We start from the raw sequence: 22,013 nt of genomic DNA, 5'->3' as shown, positions 1-22,013 counted from the left end.
CTGTAACTGTAAAGAATCAAGAGATGGATTCTTGTGAAGCGGAATAAGTGTGAACTCTGTGTGTGTGTGTGTGTGTGTGTGTGTGTGTGTGTGTGTGTGTGTGTGTGTATGAGATAGAGAGAGAGACACACACACACACACAACAAAGTATACGCAAGGTTAAGTATATTAACAAAGGAGAAAGACACAACGTTATACAAGGTGGGAGGAGGGTGCTTTATGTAGTCACCCTCTCTCTTCATTAACTACAAGACTCATGGAGCATGGGGAATGTGAAAGCTCATAAGTTATGTGTCATAGAATATGATTCTATTACTCATACTAAATGCTAGAATACAAAGTGGTGACATAATGGTGACTCTTGACCGTTGGAGTGTCTCTTCACTCTCAAGGTGAGTTCACACTAGACCAAGTTGAGCTTGATTTTCAACACGCCCCCTCAAGCTCAAGTCGGGTCGGTTTCAAACGGTATCCGAAATCCGCTTCAACTCGCGTTCCGAAGTCCGCGTCGACTCGCATTTATGCGGAGTTGCGGAATCCGTGCTCCAGCTTGCGTTGTGCATAGTTGCGAAGTCTGTGCTTCGGCTTGCGTCTTTCTTCGCGGCTTTGCGCGGTAGATCGGCTCTTCGTGGCTTTGCGCGGTAGATCGGCTCTTCGCGGCTTCGTTGCGTGGTTGCGTAATCCACGCATTGTTGCGTAGTGTGCGCGGCTTGCGGAATCCACGCGTTATTGCGTAATGTCTTCAGTACTCCCCCTCAAGCTTGGCAGGTCAGGGATCGTCAATCCGAGATCGGTCATGAAGTGCCACATCTTGTCGGCTCCTAAGGCTTTAGTGAAGATGTCGGCCGTTTGAAGTTTTGTGCTAACGTGTTGTAGGTCGACATCGCTAGCCAGAACGCGCTCTCGGATGAAGTGATAATGCACTTCGATGTGCTTTGTCCGCGCGTGGAACACCGGGTTCCGAGCCAGATAGATATTGCTCATGTTGTCGCATTAAAGGGAAGTCGAATCCTTGATGGGTACGCCCAGATCCTTCAAAATCCTCTTGAGCCATACGGCTTCACACGCAGCTACAACTACGCCCTTGTATTCCACCTCCAGACTCGAAAGAGCGACGATAGGCTGCTTCTTGCTACTCTAGGATATTGCTCCACTGCAGAGGGAGAAAACAAATCCGGAGGTTGATCTTCTATCGGCTTTGTAGCCGGCCCAATCGGCGTCTGTGTACCCCTCAAGTCGTATTGGCATCGTGGTCTTGTAGAGGATGCTGCAATCCATTGTGCCGCTCACGTAGCGTAGAACTCGCTTAGTGCAATCCAAGTGAGTATCACGCGGTGTTTGCATGAATTGACTAAGGAGACCAACCGGATAACGGAGATCGGGTCGTGTGATCGTGAGGTAGATGAGACTCCCGATGAGTTGCCGATACTGAGTCGGCTCACACGCTTTGGTGCCGGAGTTCGCATCTAGTTTGAGATTGCGATCGAGCGGGGTTGCCGCGGATTTGCACTCAGCCATTCCGAACTTGTATAACAAGTTGAGGATGTAGTGCCGTTGAGAGATCATGATTCCGGCCGAAGTCCGAATTACCTCGATGCCGAGGAAGTAGTGGAGCTCCTTCATGTCCGTCATCTCGAACTTGTCGGAAAGGAGGGATTTGACTTTATTGATTTCGACGAGATGCTCCCCTCCAATGACTAGGTCATCCACATATAAAATGATGACGATCGGACTTGTGGAATCGCTTTGTATGTAGAGGGAGTTGTCCGATTTTGACATACGGAAGCCGATTTGATGAAGATATTGCGTTATCTTCGAATGTCAAGCACGCGGTGCTTGCTTGAGGCCATAGAGTGGCTTCTTGAGTCGGCATACAGCTTTCGGATGGGTGCTCGAGTTGAAGCCAGGTGGTTGTATCATGTACACCTCCTCTTCTAATTCGCCTTGTAGAAAGGCGTTCTTAACGTCCATTTGATGGAGGTGCCACCCTTTCACCGCGGCAAGTGCAATTACGGTCCGCACCATTGTCATCTTTGCCACCGGGGCAAAGGTCTCCTCATAGTCAACTCCGTGCATTTGGGCGTAGCCTTTCGCTATGAGTCGCGCTTTGTAGCGGTTGACGGAACCGTCGGCGTTGTACTTCACTTTGTAAATCCATCTGCATTCGATCGCCTTTTTGTGTGGTGAGGTGGGAACGAGATCCCATGTCTCGTTCTTGCGTAGTGCCTGCATCTCCTCATTCATGGCTTCGATCCATCGCGGATCCTTGGCTGCTTTGGAAAAGGTTTCTGGCTCCCGTACTGTTGTCACCTTCATCATAAAGGCGTAATGGTATGCCATATAATCGTTGTAGCCGAATCGGCTTAGGGGGTTCTTTTCACGAGTGGATCGGCGGAGCTTTTCATTTGCAAAGATGAGGGCTTTCTTAGCTCCGATTGGTACATCGAAGCCGCCGAACTCACTGTCGAGTGAGTGAGTCGATTCATCGTCGTCAAAGCGATCGTCTTCATATTCCACCATTTTCGCCTTGCCTTTGTCCATCTTCGGGCTAAGCCGTGATGTGCTTTGATCGCTCAAAGGCTCTAGTGGTCCGCTCAATCAGGTCGTGATCGGACTTTCTTCGAATATGCGCATAAGGCGATCTTCATCCTCGATCTCTTGTTCGGCGAATTCCGGGTTGAGCGGAGTCGGAGTTGGAGTTGTCTCTAGTGCGTACCAGGATGCGGACTCGTCAAAAACGAAGTCTCGACTTACTCGAGATTTTCGAGTTGAGGGGTTGTAGCACTTGTACCCCTTTTGCTCCAGTGAGTATCCTATGAGGATACATTTCTCCGACTTCAAATCAAGCTTTTGACGCTTCTCGTCGGGGATGTGCACGTACGCTATCGCGCCAAATATCCGGGTGTGCGATAAGTCCCGCTTCTTTCCAAAGTATTTTTCGTGCGGAGTGACCTCGTGCACGCCGGATGTTGTGCATCGGTTCATTAGGTAGACGGCCGTATTTGCAGCTTTGGCCCAATATGACTTGGGCATATGCTTCTCGTTCATCATGGCCCGCGCTACTTCGAGGATGTGCCGATTTTTGTGCTCGGCTACCCTGTTTTGTTGCGGAGTGTGTCGGCAAGTGAATTCTCGCCGAATTCCTTCCTTTCGGAGATACGTCGTGAAGGCGTCCGAGAAGTACTCCTTGCCGCCATCTGATCGAAGACAACGTACATGTCGGCCCATGGCTTTCTCGACTTCATTCTTGAAAGTTTGGAAGTGTCTGAACACTTTGTTCTTTTGCCGCATCGGGTAGATCCAAGTGTGCCTGGAGAAGTCGTCGATGAAGAGCACGTAATATCGGCATCCGCCGAATGTAGTCGTCTACGCCGGTCCCCATATGTCGGAATGGACTACATCGAGTAGACCTTTGCTTACGTTCTGCTCTTTCGGGAATGGGTGTCAGTGTTGCTTGCCGAATTGGCACGCTTCGCATACACCTTCAATCTCCTTCTCTTTGAATGTCGGGAGTCCGATGACGACTCCTTTCGATTTCATTCCTTTGAGCTTTTGGAGATTTATATGGCCAATCCGCTTGTGCCATAACTCTATGTCGGAGTCGGCTTTCATGCCCTTTGCAAACATGGCCGATTTCATCTTGTGTGAGTCGAGAATGAACATTCAGCCCTCTCTTCGTCCGCGTGCAATGAGTCGGCCCTGTTTTTCGATGAAGCAACCGCCTTGATTAAATTGAGCTTGCATCCCTTGCTCTACAATTTGGCTCACGGAGACCAAATTCTCCGTAATGGTCGGTACATGCAAGACATTTTTAATGTAATTTTGCTTACCTTCTTTTCCGAACGGAACATTGCCGATGTGCCGAATCGAGTGCGTCGTGTCGTCTCTGGTTTCGACATAGCCGGGTCGGTCCAGCTCTCGAAGTTCTTAGAACCATTCTTCATGCGATGTCACATGGTTTGAGGCATTGGAATCGACGAACCATACGTCTTCCGGACTGGAGGCACTAGTTGAGGTAGAGGCCGACATAGAGTTTGCTTTATGTTTCATCATGAACATTCCGCCACGGTCGGAGTTGTGTGCGTACATTCCGCCACAATCTTTGTAGTCGGAGTTGTGCCCATACATTTCGCTATACTCTTCGTAGTCAGAATTGTGTGCGTAATTCGTGAGTTGTCGGCTTGTGGAAGCCGATTCACGCATCTTCTTTCGGCACTCTTCTTCGTGGTGGCCGAGCTTTCCGCAATATCCGCATTCGGTTGCGTTTTGACGGCTTGGGCCGGAGTGGAAGCTCCCCCTTCTTGCAAAGGTTCCTCGTTAGCCTCCATTTTGCAGCCGAAATTGGGAGTTGTTGTTGTAGGTTGGACCCCGTCCGCCTTGTCCTTAGCCGAATCGGCCTCTCGCTTGTCCGCATCCTCTTCTCCGTTAGAGTGCGTGTAAAGCATGTGGCCTTCCAACTCATTGCTCCTTGTACGCACGTGGTTTTCTTTGACCAATAGCATTGATTGGAGCTCGAAGAAGGAGGGAGATTTCTCCCGTGCTAGAACGGCGGTTCGCATCGCGCCGAACCGTGGTGCGAGGCCGCCGAGGCATATTTGGACCATCTCATCATCATCGATATTTACGCTTATTGAGCTGAGCGAATCGCAAAGCTCCTTGATCTTCGAGGTGTATGTTGTAATGGACATGTCCCTTTGTTGAATGTTGTTCAACTCTTGGCGGAGTTGAAGCTTCCTCGCAGTCGTGTTTGCCGCGAAAATCTTTCGTAGATTTTCCCATGCCTCCTCCGGCGTCTTGGCTTCGCGAATGTAGCCAAGCATGTGATCGTGAACACATGTCGCCAAGCAATACATCACGCAGCTTGCGGCTTGTTCCCATGTCGCGTATTCGGGAGCCGCTTCGGCAGGTCGGTCTTCATGCGCTCCTTTGATGTAGCTCCAATAGCCTTGTCCGACAAGGTATTGGTGCATCTTGTACTCCCAAGATGCAAAGTTGTTTTGATCCAACTTCTCGGTAGGGAGAGCGCTCCCCATTTGAGTATTCATTATGTCGATTCTTCTTCTTCTTCTTCTCTCTTCGAATGCGAGCTATGTAGCAAAGCTACGATAGCGACGAGCCGGTTCTTGGTCGTCGGCGTGGAGCACAACACACGATCACGATGAGGCGAATGGGCTAGATCGAGCTACCAAATCACTCTAATACCATGTAAAGAATCAAGAGATGGATTCTTGTGAAGCGGAATAGGTGTGAACTGTGTGTGTGTGTGTGTGTGTGTATGAGATAGAGAGAGAGACACACACACACACAACAAAGTATACGCAAGGTTAAGTATATTAACAAAGGAGAAAGACACAACGTTATACAAGGTGGGAGGAGGGTGCTTTATGTAGTCACCCTCTCTCTTCATTAACTACAAGACTCATGGAGCATGGGGAATGTGAAAGCTCATAAGTTATGTGTCATAGAATATGATTCTATGACTCATACTAAATGCTAGAATACAAAGTGGTGACATAATGGTGACTCTTGACCGTTGGAATGTCTCTTCACTCTCAAGGTGAGTTCACACACTAGACCAAGTTGAGCTTGATTCTCAACAGTAACTGTTGCTATTAGAATATAACGTTTTCTTTGAGCCTATCTCTCTCTCTCTCTCTCTCTCTCTCTCTCTCTCTCTCTCTCTCTCTCTGTGTGTGTCTATCTTGCTTATGCGCATACACAGGTTCTTCTTCATCACGAATGTTGCTTGCACTTCCGCATTGACGGCCTTGTCCCCAACACTTCGAACAAAAGATCTTCCACAAGTTGAATGAAGCCGATGATGATCAAAGACTTCAAACGATGGAAAACCTGTAGACGGAAGTAAATAAACAAATTACCTGGATGGAAGTAAATAAACAGAACTCGTGACAATGAAGATGAAGGAGATGAAGGGATTTTGAAGAGAAGAGAATGAGGTGGAGGTATCAGATATGGAGATTCTCCTGATCAGGCTTGGATGTTGCAAGTCATGAGTGAAATGACCGTTCTCGCCACACTTGAAGCAATCGTTGCCGCCATAGTTAGCGAGCTCCACCATATCCACCACGAGATCCTCCATAGCCAACTACTCCATATCCACCATGCCTTCCATTGACTTCTTCAAAGGAGGCACAGTCTCCGGCGAGATGGTCAGTCTCTCCACATGTATAACACGCTCCCTCTTCCATAGCTTCCTCCTCCTGCTCCTGCGCTTGCTTCTATATACCCCTCCTCCCCTACCATAGCCTCCTCGGTTACCCTCTCCACCATAGCTTCCACCAGAGTCACCATTATCACCACTGTAACCTCTTCCCCTACCACGGCCCCCGCGCACCAAGGCCTCCACCACCTTTGAATCCACCCGCTCCACATTCACGTCCACGTCCACATCCATCAACTGTCCTCTCCGTTCGGTCCACTCACCTCCACGGCCTTGGCTCGACCTTCCTTCCTCCATCATGAACTCGTTACTCCACCGCCTCCCCTTCCGCGAGGGAGCGGAAGCCTTGGCTGGTTGTGAATAGAGGTCTACTGGACGACGAGGTCCTCACTACCATCGTCAGTTCGGGGAGGTGAAGCCATAACCTTTGGTGTTGTTGAACCACTTCACCTTGCCAAGTTTCTTAGGAGTAGCGTTGGCTATGGTGAACCCTAGTTGGGCGACCACTGACAGAGTTGGGTGACTGAGGACTCAGAGTTGGGCGAACGAGGACAAATTTTTTTATGGCGCGTTTAAAAAAAAATCCAAATCGGACGGTGCAGATCGCACACACCTTCGGCTGAGCTACCTACACCGTCCATGGCCGCAATTCCCTCACCAGCCCTATTTATGGTTCGGTGTGTAATAGACACGTCGGTACATATATGTATGGTCATCATGTATATGTATATCATACATATATGTATGTACATACATATATATAATACATACATATATACATAGATTGACACATGCGTGATATTCGCCACATTCTCCATGCGTGATATTCTCAATATTCGAGAATACAAAATGGCCCTAAGAATATTTAAAAACCATTCGTTTTGTAAAATAAATATACAATTAATTAATTAATTAATTAATTTAAAAATAAATAAATTTAATTCACTAAAAAAAAGAACAATTATTCATTAATAATTTATAAAAATATGATTAGTATAAACTCTCCTTTCTAGTGTCAAAAAAAAAAAGAGGAGAGTTTATGAACCTTTATTTTATTTAAATAATTGATTTTTTTATTTTAAAAAAACGAATATTTTTTTATTTACTATGAAAACATGATTAATGTGAAGTCTCAATTTTAATGTCACGTAAAAATATCCATAAATTTTGGGAAAAGAAAAGGTGAAGAATTAATGAACCTTTCTTTTATTTTATTTATTTATTAAAAATAAAGCGAAAATTTATTTTATTTTATTTATTTATTTGGTAAAGAATCAAGATCTCCAATGAAAATTTATTAGTGTCAAGTCTCTCTCAACTCTCTATTTTATTATCCCCTTTTTATTGTCAAGTCCCCCTTTTTTTCCTAAGAAACTAAAAGGAGGGACTTCACCTCCTTTTTTTTCCTTTTTTTTAAAAACGAATACTTGACCACACGAATGTATGCGTATTCGTTTGCATTCGAATGGAAAATCCCACGAATGCGAATATGTCAATCTATGCATATATATAATACATACATATATGTTACATGTACATATATATGTATTTGGCTGACATTGAGAGATGATGCCCACTCAAGCATGCCTTTGGACTAAAAGGCGGGAACTCAAGCTCCTCTGAGACAGAGAGACAGAGACAGAGAGATCGATAGCGACAGCGATGGCGATGGCGATGGAGAGGGAGATGGGAGAGGCGAAGGTGTCTCCTGTGTCTCCTGTGTCTGTGGAGGCTATGTTGGCCTCAATGTTCCGAGAAGACTATGACGACGACGAAGAGGTGAGAGAGTTGCAAGCAGAGATCGAGCGGTTGGCCTCCAAAGCTCAGCATTACAGCTCCCAAGGTCCTTCCCTTATCTCCTCTCGCATTCAGACGTACCTTCACCACACAAGACCACCTGAATTGTCTTTAGATGATCCCGTCGATGATGATGATGACCACGATGATGGTGGTGGCCGAGGTATGGTTTGACTGCGTCTTTTCCTGCTTCTTCCTTACTTTTGAAACCCTACACCAAATCTTACGCCTTTTCTTAGTATTCTGCACTGTTGAAACCCGTAAATTTGAAGCTGCACTCTTTCTTTTACCCATCTGCATCATTTCGTTGATGATCTACAGTTTGATTTTCTGAACAATAAAAAAGAGAAGGACTTGAAAAATGTTGTATCGGTTGAAGAAAACATCGATTCTTGCATGAAACTGCATTTGTTCTGTTCTGTTAGACAGTAAAAGAGAAAGATTCAAATCTTGTGTCGGTCCAAGTATGCATCAAACTGCCTTTCTATGGCACATTAGATTCAAGTTGTAGTTGGCCAGACTCTTGAGAACCGCAAGCTAAGTGCATCATTATCGTACTTTACCTGCATCTCCATTGCAGCTTAGATACCTGGTTTGATCCGTCAGACACTAATAATAAAAGTTTTAGTCTGGTGCCGATATATCTTTACTCTACTTCTTGTGACTGACATGTTTACATTGAACCTTTGCTGCCTTTAATTATGTGTTTGTGTGTGGATTCCCGGGTTTCCTCTGTTCTTGTGATACGGCTCACACGCTTACATTGGGCTCCTCTTATATCTTATTTTCAATCTACATTTGGCGTCAAACTTGATATTTTGTGTATGTGTTTCTTAAGAGGAAGATTATCCCAGCAACGATGATGCCATAGCCCAAGTCAAACTGCTGAAAGCTCAAATAGCTGCTTTGAAGAAAGACATTCCAGCGCTTCTACAAAGGATGAAAGGCTGTCTAGAGGCGTGCGAGAAGAAGCACAAAGTGTGTGAAGAGAGAAAACCACCTTTGCCTGGTTTCTTACAGGTGATATCAACATCATTAACTTGTTAATTTCTTGACTGATCCATTACCGACCGATGAGAGATTCTTAGCTATTTATCATTTTCTTGTAGGATGTGCATAAGGTTTGGGAGTCTCTCTCTCCCTATAGAGGTATTAGACAAAAGGAAGGGAGGGAGCTGTAACCTTGTGCAAGATTTGGTTCTGTGATGCAAGAATATATATATATATATATATATATATAGTAACTGCTTTGCATAGATAGGGCTGTGATGGTTGGTTGGTGTACACATAATTTGCTCTATTCTACAAGTATAATGAAATGCTTTGTATAGTAGGAACATGGATTTTCCATTCACTATACACGCAGTTATAACGGAACAGTTACAAGTTGATTTATGGTGCCAAATTTCCTGAAACAGTTGCTGGTTGTGTGAATAACCAGAAAAATTATAACAAAAGGGATATATATAACTAATGTACACATCCTTTGCGTGCATTGCGGAAGGGTATTCTTGTGTATCTGATAAGCAGCAGATCAGTCTCACTTACTGATGGTGCTAGATGGTTACACTCGTGTGTCCTTTTTATTTATTCTTTTAGCTCTTACAATAGTAGTGATCTACTAATGTTAATCCTCTTTACTGTTTTAATCCTCTTTACTGTTTTAATCCTTACTCTAGCAGTGTCAAATGTTTCAGGTGTGCACACTCTTTATTGATTTAGAAACTGGAAATTGTACTCAAAACTAGAAACTGTAAACCCCACACACCCCCCCCAATATATATATATATATAATTAACTCTGCATTTATTTTACGATTTTCAAATTAAAAGTTCCAACCATTTCAAATGATTAATGACCAAATTATTGGTTCATATTTGTGCTCAAAATCAAGGTTGTCATTTGTTTAAAGTTGATTTATCATCATGCTCAAATGAAGCTTGTTGTCATGGTTACAAAGCATGTTATCGTGGGTAAGAGAAATTAGGGTTGGTGGGGATGACATTGGTTGGTTGTGTTGTCCCCTCACTCGTAGAGCCATAATGTGCAGTCCGCCTCCCTAGCATGTAGCAACACATGCACACCAGTATCAGAAGGATCAACCCCGGAATGGATATGTAGATGTATAAACTCATTGCCTTGGACTATGTGTATGTTGAAATTTTTAGCACCTGCCAATGTCTTCTCTAGTTATTATTAGTACTCAAAATTAGAATACAAAAAAACATATTAAATTTGTTAATGCTCTTAGCCTGTTAACAGTTGACGAAAATGAGAATTTATGACTTCTTTTGCTTGAGACAAGTTCAAGTTCCATGAGGGTCTAAAAACCAAATTCTTTTTTTGTCATCACATTGGAGATTTAGTGTTAACACTCATAAAACACAGTCAAACTATCTGAAAGTGACCACGAAAGATTCAACTTGAGGATCAAATTAATTATGTGTATGGCAACTTATCCATCCTAACTCAAGATGCTCACAATGTAACTGGATGTCATGACCTCATCATAAAACCATCTTCATCAATCAAAGGTCGATGACTGACATATATGAGAATGGGTTGTAATCTCATCTTAGATTAAGATTGATGTAAATCTCATCACAAAATTATTGTCTATGGGAAGAACATATTATTGAGTATTCCAAGCGCACTAACTAATGTTGAAATAAGTAGCCAATTATTAAATTGAGTTATCTATGAAGACAATGGTCATGTGCATTGGCATTAATCATAATGACAATGAAGATTAACCCGAACAGTAAACTTTGATGAAGGAACTAGAAACCAAAGAACTTGTACATTATACCTACCTAAACATTCCAATGTAAATGAAAAGGTAGATGATAACCTTGATTAACGATGAAACTTTCGCCAAGGCTCTAATGTTCATATCTATGAGTTACTATGGTGTAATATTTATAGATCTATTTCCAAAACATCTACTTCAAAAACATGTCTTCCCCAAATGATCTCCTTTTTCTTTTACTTTCCACTGAAACAAAAGAAAACAATTCTCTTGCTAGCTTTTAGCATCACAAGGGATTTACGATTGTGAAAAAGTGTTAAAGTTCAGCTCTCTTGATGTCGAGGGAAATGAAAGTAAACATTTTATATTGTAGAAATAAATATACTCTACAATGGTTGTTCAAACATTTCTCACAAAACAAAACTTGGGATATAAGATATTTCTTTGTTTAATTAGGAACCCATGTGTGAAGAAGGTACACAAAAATTCAATAGGAGACTAAGCAAATGCATAAGCCGTTTCAAAACCCACTTTATAATTTCGAACATGCCAATTCATAACCATTTTTAAGTAATACTCCTTTGTCATTCTCTACGTTTGTCCCAAGCTTAATAAAGATAGCCTCCCACCCCCTTCCTCTTGAAAATGTGCATAAACACTTCACATCTCTCCCCAACGATACTTTGATAAAACTCTCTTTCTTACTCTACAGGTTTATTATTTATGTAACACATGCTTGCTTTCTCTTTCACTTGCCTACAAATGTTCCTAAATGATCCTTTTACATCTTGTAATCTATTTATTGTTATATGCTCACTTAATATACTAATCGTATACTATAGGAAAGGAATAGGAACAAATATCTTTTATGACATTGAGAGTCAACACAAAAAGGCTTCATAGTTTACATTATATCATCAAAATCATAGAATTAGAGAACCTAAGTTTTTCCTCATAACAAGCTTAACTCCATTCCAATTTCCATGGGAGAAGCATTGTAATTTCTACAAGTTGCATTTCCCACTCTCGCTTTATTGTTTTTTCTTGAATAGAATGTTGCATGTGGCTTTCAAGATATGTGAAGTTCTGAAATAAATTGCATCCATTGACCACAAATATGAAATAACTTAATATGACATGCATGCACAATATTTGGAAAAGACCAGCAATAAACCTACATTCCTGCAATTACCAATAATCAACAACTTAATTTAAGCCAAAATTTAGCCCTCAAACCACTGTTTTAAGGACTTCACATGTAACAGTTTGGTCACAATTTATCGGTTTGAAAACAACTTGATTGAGCTTCAAGAATTATCAATTTGGTTCAATTTGAAATGTATCCTTTTAACTATTTAGGCTCTATCTAACAAGAATCACAACTTAAACTGTAAGCAATTATTAATTTAACAACTTAAAACAATCATGTTATAATATTAGTTGACAAAAAAAATTTAAAACCTATCATATCTGTTTGTATCCAATACAGACATGATTCACATTTTTTAAACGATTCAGGTTTACCAGGACTAAACAACTCAATAAAAATGTTTTGAGGTTTAGGTTTGGTTTAGGTTTCAATTTCTTAAACATTTTTGGTTGAAGACTCTCGATCTCTCGCTTGAACCAAACCAAACTGTTGCTAATTGCTCCTTACAATTAGTCTCAAGAGATTTTATACTTACATTTTTAATTGGAATTGTCAAGTGGTGAACCCCCAATCAATACATCATCACAACACAGTGCATTATACATACCCATAGAATCAAGGATAGCATCTCTGGAAATGGAATTTTCGAGCATAAAAATTATGTTACCATATTTCATTTCTAGTTATACTTTTTACCATACAAACCACTTTCACAATAGATAATTACACTTATGACCCTTCAATGACATTTCCAACACATTCATCAGAAAACTTTTACTGAGTTTGATAGTCTTCTACAGACTACAAATTTGACCTGATCGTTATCCAATTTCATCAGCTATGATACGTACAAACTCTTGAACTCTGTACTGGCTACTTATTCCTCAAGTTCAACTACACAAATATTACATAATAAGCGTACCACAGAACCAAATCATGTCAATTCTGATTTTATAGCAAGACCACATGTAGGCATCTAGTAATGCTTTCAGTAGCTTCATAACTCAGAGAAATGGCAAAAAGCATCCTCGTCATACAATGAGAGATAGGGTCCACTGATGGTTTCTTAACACTTATTCTCAAGCTATTACAGCATCCAATCATGCAAGAAATCTAGATAAATATACTCTACAAGTATTCAAAAAGACCTCCCATTAAATGAGCGAACGAAGCACATGCTTTCTAGGTGAAATACACAAGAAAATAATAGTGATGCTTGTTTTAAATTTATAAATTTAAAGAGTCAGATAAATGATGATAATGTTCACATCATACCGTAGTCTCATCAAGATGTCTCACACTTCTTGGCAAAGAAAACTCAACATACAAAGGGTAGTGATCTGAAGGATAGTGACCACTTGTATTATCATCCACCACTTCGGCATATATGGGTGTTAGCGACCGTCCCCGGAATAGGATCCAATCAACATGTAAATCTTGATTCCTTCGGTCCCAGCATAGGAAGAGAGCTTTCAATAGTAGTTTCACCTTTGCTGCTGTTCCTTGGTTTTCTCCTGCGAAGAAAACATAGAACACAAGCATTCCAATCATGGTATATGATGGTTACTAGAGACAAAATTGTATTGCCTATCTCGTATTGGAACTGTAAATTAAGCTTATGTGAGTCTATTATCTCAAGAACTATACATATTAACAAAGAAGTTTTCTTCACTAATAGCATAAAATACTGATACTCTCTCCCATCCAAGTTAAGGACAAACCATCCCATTGACTCCTCAAGGTGTGAATGAGCTCTCATCATACATTTACTACAGTCGCCAAGCTGGAATCTAGTCCACACCCACAATGTGAGAACGACTCTCTTCCAAACACACCAAAGAGTAATACTAAGAATTTTAAATAAAATAGTGTCAATGATAATTATCCATCTCCTCAGAACGCAACATATCCAAGGTGCCACCATAGTATGCCAGTGGTAATGACCATGACTCTTATAATAAATGCACTCTCAATTATGCTCTAACCACAAACTGTTTCCTGATAGATATATCCAGCAGTAAGCAAACACACTACAGAAAAACAGTTAAGATGAGATTGACATGGTCCTGTTTATTCTGATATTTTTACCAACTAAACATGGGTATCCTCACTCTGTTGCAACTCAAAACTATTGAAAGTGCAAATTTCCTAATGTCTAACTAATTTCACATATCATGCATTACATTGATAGAAATTTGTCGTACAAGTAGGAAAAATAACACACTCCCATACTGTACAATGATACAAGCATGCATCATGTATTTCTAACGCACCAATGTAGTGGCTTTCTGTAGGGTACTGATAAGGATAGTAAAAGGTTTCCGGATCAAGTCAAACGAAGGACTATGTTTTCATTAGTAGCATGTATTTCACTCAAAGACATTTTAAAGAACACAAGGTAGTCAAATAAAAATAACCTGAATAGTAAGGGCATCAAAACACAAAAAAACCTGAATAATAAGGGCATCAAAAGTCAAAAAAATAACCTGAATAGTAGGGGCATCAAAACACATAAAAAGAGATTAAGGGCCCTTGATTGCAACTACCATTGGTCAATAACAGAGAAATGAACAGTAAAATTTGATTGATAAGCATTTCGCAAGCAAGCCATGAATATCATGCACAGAAAACTATCACGTCCAAAGAATTCATTCAGTTGATAGATGCAAAAGAGCTCAAGCTAAATCAAGATACATTACACTAGCCAAATGATCACTTACTATGCACAAATTAATATTTCAGAAGACCTAACTAACCTTTAAATCCATGGTATGTATAAACAAGTTTTGTACTTTTTCTTCTACGTGCGCTGGCCCATGCATCAAACATATCGCCAACTACTCCATGCTCCCTGCAGCATTAGCAACCCTATGTCAAACCTTCAAGTTCAATGTCGTGTAGACAAATTCTGAAATTCATGTGTACCTTGATCTTCCGAGCAAAAAACGTCCGACAGCAGACTCCTTTTCTGTGTTGAATCCTCCACAATAAAGAACAGGAAGACTTGGAGGCAGTGATGCAATATGCTGCCATGTCAATAAAGCTCCACGTCTACGAGCCCGAGCACTTGTTTTATCTAGATGAGTGTTTACAATTTGAAATGAAAAGCCAGGTGGTTCCACCCCTTTAAACTGAAATGTGTGTAATTTATTATCAAGGGAAACTATGATATCATTGTTAAAGTTTAGACACGGTTAGATGAAATAATGCATTCACAGTAAAAACATTCTCATGATGCAATCAAATTGCCACATATGTAATGTGATCTAATGGTTATTAATAAAATATGTATGTATAAGGCAATTGACAGGATATCACCCATGTTGCAATGCATGGTGCAGCTGCCCCCCAAGACATACTAGCTGGTATAGATGGTGATTCAGAGAGCCAAAATGTCCCTCCTTCTGATTGCTCGACCTGAAACCAGCACGACTAATGTATGTACAACCACGGTGGAAAAAAGAAACCACAATTGAGATAACCAATTACCTGCTCTTTATTGTAAAAGACACTACAATGTTCATCTGTTGCATCATCAAGCCCCTTTCTGGAAAGTCCGAAGTGCCCATAACCTGAATTTTATTTTACATTGGAGGTAGGAAACAAAATGGGAGCAAAATTGGTACTTTCATCCTATGTTCTTGCTAGTGAAGTAAACGGAAGCTAGGATAGCCCAAAAAGAAGTTAAATGATATGATCCCACAATCGTGGTGCCAATCTTCAGGCAAGATATTCATGTGCCCATTTTATAAAAGGTTTCACTGGCAAAATAATGAATATCTCCTTCCTTAAGAAAAACAAAAATTTAGACAAAATAATAAATTGTCTGCATTCAGAGATGAGATGAGCCTATATTGGCACAATAACAAATTGTTTCTTCCCTTCGGAGATATTCATCCATAAAGGCACTCAGGCATGCAGTCAGTCAATTGCCAAAAATCAGTTATGAGCCAGAAAGAAATATGTCAAGAACAACATCCCAATTTTGAAAACAGGCTATCAAGTAGGAGTCCGCAATGGCTCGGCTCAAGCCTGAACCGAGCCGTTAAACCGTTTTTCAACGGTTAAGCAGCTTGGGGTTGAGCTTCCTTAACCAGTTTGAGCTCGGGTATGGATGGCTCAAGCTGAACCAAACCATTTTGGGCTAAACCGGTTTTCAAACCGGTTAAGGCTAGTCAGTTTGGCTAAACCGGTTTAATTTTAACCAGTTTGGACAAACCGGTTGAGCCTTAACCAGTTTGGTTTGCACAACACCAAACCGGTTAGCTGAAACCGAACTGTTGCTGATTCCCACTATCAAGCAAAATTATCTTAGCTAAGAAAACATGGACCATCAAGCTGCTTCATGACAATGTTTTGGGCTTGGTTGGAATCATTGATAGGAGCTCTATAAAATGCATTGATGATAACAACTGAATGATCTAAGAATAATCTGATTGCGAAAACCATGACTATATGTCATCCATACAAAAGATTTTTAACAACAGATGGTGGGGTGGAAGAGACAAAGAGTGAGCGAGACCTAAACTAGATGTTAACATATATAATTCTGATTTTCTTGCCAAGTGTACAATGACATAGGAAAGAGAAACGTACCTGGTAAAGCACGTTCCAAATCTTCTAGCTGTGATTGTAGGCCTGTATGCAGTAAGACAAGAATATTTCGTGTTACCCAAGAATCAGATTAGTTATTAAAAATAGCAATAATACAATTAGTATAAGCAAGCTGAACTCAGCTAAGCATCAATCTCATCATCAAAGAGAATACACTCAGTTGTGAGCATATTACAAAATACCCACGTACTACAACAAGGAATAAAAAGAAGAAGCAGAAAACGAGATATTGATTGCTCTCACTCACAGAAAAAAGCACAATATTGAGCTTCTATTGAGAGAGATGATCTGAAAACCATTAGACACACCATAACTATATGTACATGTAGCAAGCTTGGAGGCAATCATCCAAGTACTTTCACAAGCCTGCCAATGGAAGATCTCATTTTGTTTCCTTAATTGTTCTCACATGTGAGACAACACTATCCATTCCAACCTCATGATAAATGGTGGGTGTACCCATTTTGGCATCGTAAAAACATTAATTCCAAGCACTCAGCAATGTAATAGAAAAGATCAGGATGCCTTCACATCAGGTTTAGATTGACACACACAAATAGAAAAGATCAGGATCTGCCAACTGTACCGTGAAGGAGCAGAGACCAAGCAGCATTACGTTCACCAAGATAATATCTTTTATGAAATAAGGGGCAGATGTCATTAATAATTCCGAGTATTACTCATTTTGGTATTTTAGAGACATTACTTGCACGTGCTCAGTAATTTGATAGGAGAGATTAGGACTCTTTCGCATCACGTCGAGGTTGAGACACACAAAACCACAGATGATCAGATCTGCCAACTGTGCCATCAAGTACTAGATTCAAAGTAAATTTATGTTTGCTGCTTTATGAAAGATGGGAGAGATGTCACTAACCCTTCTGGGCATACTCATTTTGGCATTTTAGTGGGGATTAATTGCATGTGCTCAGTGATGTAATAGGAAAGACCGGGACCCCTTCACATCACTTCTGGGTTGAGACACACAAAGCCACAGAGGATACGATCTGTGATCTGTATCACTAAGAAGTAGACTTAAAGTAACATTATGTTCACCATTGTATACTCTTTTATGAAATAAGGAGTCATTAATGTTTTTGTGTATACTCAATTCGACATTTTAGAGATATTAACTCTATGCACTCAGTTGTGTGACAAAATTTCAGGACCTCTTCAATTCACTTAGACTTTGAGAGGCACAAAGTCATGGAGATCAGATCTGCCAACTGTGCCACCAAGGAGTAGTTTCAACATATTATGTTTGTCATTTTACTATTTTTAATAAATTATAAGGGGAAGATGCCATTAACCCTTTCAGTTTCCAAATCCCAGTCTCTCCTTATTTTTATTTATCACTTTTTGAGGTAGTTCATACAATCATATAGTCTCCACGAAAACTTATCACCAAGGCTATGATGAATAAAAACAGTGAAACGTTGAAACCAAGCAAAATATACAAATTCGTTGCACAAATGATTTGAAGTCCTTTCCACATTTAATCCTGTGCACCGCACATACAGTTCGGCCTCTCCTGCCCAAAGTAACTTAATTAGTATAGGTATAATATTTATCATCACCATGGTTACAATGAAAACATTCAAGATTCAGGATGGAACTAAATTTACATTCCATTATTTGATCTCCTTTCCAAATGTACAGCAAGTTCAGCAGTTGTGCGTACTGTTCATTCGCTATTGATTGTGCATGCTTGTATAACATCAAAAGCAAACCACCCACCCATGTAATCTCAGTGTTGTAGGCTCCACTATGACCATGTTAGCCTTTCAATCCTAGATAACATTTTAACCTACCCATCCACTCACATAACATTTCTTTTTCAAGAATTATGACCAATTCATCCACTTACATAACCTAGTCAAGCTATTTTAACACTATGATCAATCCATCCAATTGCATAACCTAATTATTCTAGTCAAGATTATGACCAATCCGACCACTCACATATCGTAGCTATCCTAATCAAGCATTCACTAGTTATTCTATTTCTACAAAAGGACCAATCCACCCAAACAGGTAACCTAGTTATTTTATGAGCCATTATAATCAATTTCTTTTCGGAACTTTGCGGGGCAAGTACAGAGACATTCAACCACTCATTTAGTCTAGTTACTCTTTTAACATTATGACCAATCCATCCACTCAAATAACCTAGGTGATCAATTTATGCTTATATCCACTCACATGAATGATTTTGTCTTTATTATGAACAATTTACGTAATGAAGCGAATTTATTTAACTCAAATCTAACATTCTGGAAATCCTACTCTACATTACAATCAATCCATCCCAAGTCCTACAAACTATTCTAGCCAATATAATGATCAATCCAAACAACTAGTTATTATTTCCAACAGAAGGCAATAGATCACGATGCTTGCTTTCTTTCTTTCTATTGATGAAGTTCACAAATCTGTGAAGAAAATATGATTTAAATACCTTCTTGGGTGCAGAGGATGGTGGGTGCATACTTGGAGACGATGGTGATACAGAGATCTCTGCGTGATTCCCACGTGTGACCTCCTCCTCCTCCTGCTGCTGCTGCTGGTTCACCACCGTCGCCTTCTTCTTCTCTGCAATCTCGATGCAGGTTAAAAGTCATGACTGTCAAAGAGACGCTCATTTTTCTGTAATGCGGTCTTCTTCTCCCTCTTCCCGCTTTCTTGTTTTCTTCCTTTCTTCTTCTTCTTCTTTTCCTCTTCTTATTTTGCCTATCTTATTTCTTTGTCCTGCTGACAGAGGGATAGAGAGAGGGGAGGGGGGGGGGGGGGTTGCAGCAGCTAAAGCGTGTCCACCATCGCTGCACAGTGCAAACCTTCAATTCACAGCAGAGCAGAGAATGGAAGGAAGGAAGGAAGGATTAAATAATTACGAGAATACCCCTGCAGCGCAGAGCAGAGAATGAAGAAGGCAGTATGAATTGAATAATTACGAGAAGAATACCCCTCCCTCCCAATCAATCAATCAATCCACACAACAACATAACAATCAAATCAATCAATCCTCTCTTCAAAAAATGAGAGCGACTTGGTGAGGCGGATGGATTGTCTAACTCTTCATTATGTACAATTGACTCTGAACTCGACTCGATTGGCATCTCATCCTCCTCCTTCCATGCATGCCTAATTGCGACACTCCTTTGGGCTATTATTATTATTATTACAAATTCGGGCTTCAATAACTAGGAAAGTTTTATCACCCTCTCAATGAGTTTTTTTCCAATGAGTTAAAGCTTTACCATCTCCATCATATAAGGTATTGTTGGACTACCTTAGATATCGGGTTCTATAATATAATTCAAGTATGATATGGGTTCTTGTTTGATGGCCTTCATGGCTCTTGGTCCGCAAATTCTATGTTGTTGAAATCAACTTGGTCTCTTGAATTTCATGCAAGTCTATATTAACCATTTCAATCTCCTAGATAGTTTTTACCATGCAAAAGGACTTGCACTGTTATGGAAATCTATGTGTGCATGTGAAACATTGAGTAGGAGCACCAAGGTCTTGAACCAAGGAAGATGGATTGGTGGCATTGCCCATTAAGGTTTTCAAGAGTCAAACAAGTATTTTCTGATCTCCTCTTCATAAGGTTGTGTGTGCACTTGCAAACAAGATTGTTGTGTGTGGGTTTTCTCATTATGTTGTATGCGCACATGAGAGTGTGTGGGAATGTGTACATAAATTTGAGCTTGTATGCACTCATAGGTATAAATCAATGTGTGAGATTGTGTGTTGAGAAATGTGTGTATAATATGTGTAAATATATGTAGTAGCTTGTATACGTGTGAGCTTATGTTTTGTTGTAAAAGTGTGTCTGATAGATTAGTATATGTGTGTTTTGGTATCAATGTGCATGTTGATGTCGGTGTTATGTGTTGTACGTACATGTCATACATAGCACAGCCCGTGAAAACATCAACATCAACATTAATACTAAAGATCAAGTGAGAGACCAAGAGAGAGGGGGAACACATCAAATAAGTTCTAAAACTTTAAGCATAATGGACACCCCATTGTGAAGCGAGACAACCTTTTCGTAAGTGAGCTACAAAAGTCACTTTTATGCTGTTTTTAGCCACTTCTTGAATTGTAGGTTTTCTCTCCCTTTGTAATCTAACCTAGGGTCCTCTCTCCTTTTCTATTTCTCATATATTTGTCAAGTGAGTGCTTAGAGTTAAGTATTATTTAGCCAAACCCTAATCATTGCTCCTTTTGTGTGATTGTGGTGACTTCTCTAATAGAGGTGTGGTTAGTGTCATTGTGTGTAATCTCCTTTACTTATATTGGTGTCCAACACTTAAGCCTTTCGAACACATTTGTTTAATATATTCATAAGAGAGGAAAGTAAGAGTTCGCGAGATTAGAATAAGCGATGGTGATAGCTTGAGAGTGCTTGACAACCACTCTCATCCGATGCGTCAACAATAGGGTATATGGAGACCTCGATCCCTTGGCTATGATATCAATATGAAGACAAAACTCAGTCAATACAAAGATGTGTGCTTGGTCAGACAAAACTTTGTTAGTGAGTATGCCCAAAGCCGATGCACCAACAATAAGGTATATGGAGACCTCGATCCCTTGGAATATGATATCAATATGGAGACAAAACTCTATCAATACAAAGATGTGTGCTTGGTGAGTAAGCCTAGAGCCGACACATATGTGTACATATATAAGTATTTGTGTATGTATTATATCTATTTATAAATGTGTGGGAGAAAAAGGGTATAGAGTTTGGAAATAGGAGGGGTACTCTGAGCATACACAATTTCTCTTCTTGAATTGTAGGTTTTCTCTCCCTTTGTAATCTAACCTAGGGTCCTCTCTCCTTTTCTATTTCTCATATATTTGTCAAGTGAGTGCTTAGAGTTAAGTACTATTTAGCCAAACCCTAATCATTGCTCCTTTTGTGTGATTGTGGTGACTTCTCTAATAGAGGTGTGGTTAGTGTCATTGTGTGTAATCTCCTTTACTTATATTGGTGTCCAACACTTAAGCCTTTCGAACACATTTGTTTAATATATTCATAAGAGAGGCAAGTAAGAGTTCGCGAGATTAGAATAAGCGATGGTGATAGCTTGAGAGTGCTTGACAACCACTCTCATCCGATGCGTCAACAATAGGGTATATGGAGACCTCGATCCCTTGGCTATGATATCAATATGAAGACAAAACTCAGTCAATACAAAGATGTGTGCTTGGTCAGACAAAACTTTGTTAGTGAGTATGTCCAAAGCCGATGCACCAACAATAAGGTATATGGAGACCTCGATCCCTTGGAATATGATATCAATATGGAGACAAAACTCTATCAATACAAAGATGTGTGCTTGGTGAGTAAGCCTAGAGCCGACACATATGTGTACATATATAAGTATTTGTGTATGTATTATATCTATTTATAAATGTGTGGGAGAAAAAGGGTATAGAGTTTGGAAATAGGAGGGGTACTCTGAGCATACACAATTTCTCTTCTTGAATTGTAGGTTTTCTCTCCC

General features: G+C 40.4%; 2 protein-coding genes across 2 annotated transcripts; one reads left to right on the top strand and one right to left on the bottom strand.

The window, feature by feature from the left end:
* The first annotated feature begins 7,781 nt into the window (after window positions 1-7,781).
* LOC147856021 (uncharacterized) lies at window positions 7,782-9,455 on the top strand. The gene is made up of 3 exons (XM_087329552.1): window positions 7,782-8,141; window positions 8,817-8,998; window positions 9,088-9,455. The coding sequence occupies exons 1-3, from the start codon at window positions 7,844-7,846 to the stop codon at window positions 9,157-9,159; spliced, it is 552 nt and encodes a 183-aa protein (XP_087185678.1). The 5' UTR covers window positions 7,782-7,843; the 3' UTR covers window positions 9,160-9,455.
* Window positions 9,456-13,076: 3,621 nt separating this feature from the next.
* Window positions 13,077-19,202, bottom strand: LOC147856020 (DNAse I-like superfamily protein). Its single transcript, XM_087329381.1, has 7 exons — window positions 18,950-19,202; window positions 16,474-16,515; window positions 15,367-15,449; window positions 15,193-15,294; window positions 14,803-15,017; window positions 14,634-14,728; window positions 13,077-13,391 (listed from the first exon to the last, which is right to left on the bottom strand). Exons 1-7 carry the CDS (start codon window positions 19,131-19,133, stop codon window positions 13,147-13,149), a joined length of 966 nt encoding a protein of 321 aa, XP_087185507.1. The 5' UTR covers window positions 19,134-19,202; the 3' UTR covers window positions 13,077-13,146.
* Between the last annotated feature and the right edge of the window lie 2,811 nt (window positions 19,203-22,013).

The sequence above is a fragment of the Azolla caroliniana genome, unplaced genomic scaffold (assembly GCF_043228905.1).
Source record: "Azolla caroliniana isolate FFs.n. ecotype wild unplaced genomic scaffold, voAzoCaro1.0.p SCAF_13, whole genome shotgun sequence".
Classification (NCBI taxonomy): domain Eukaryota; kingdom Viridiplantae; phylum Streptophyta; class Polypodiopsida; order Salviniales; family Salviniaceae; genus Azolla; species Azolla caroliniana.
This window is presented reverse-complemented; position numbering and strand designations above follow the sequence as displayed.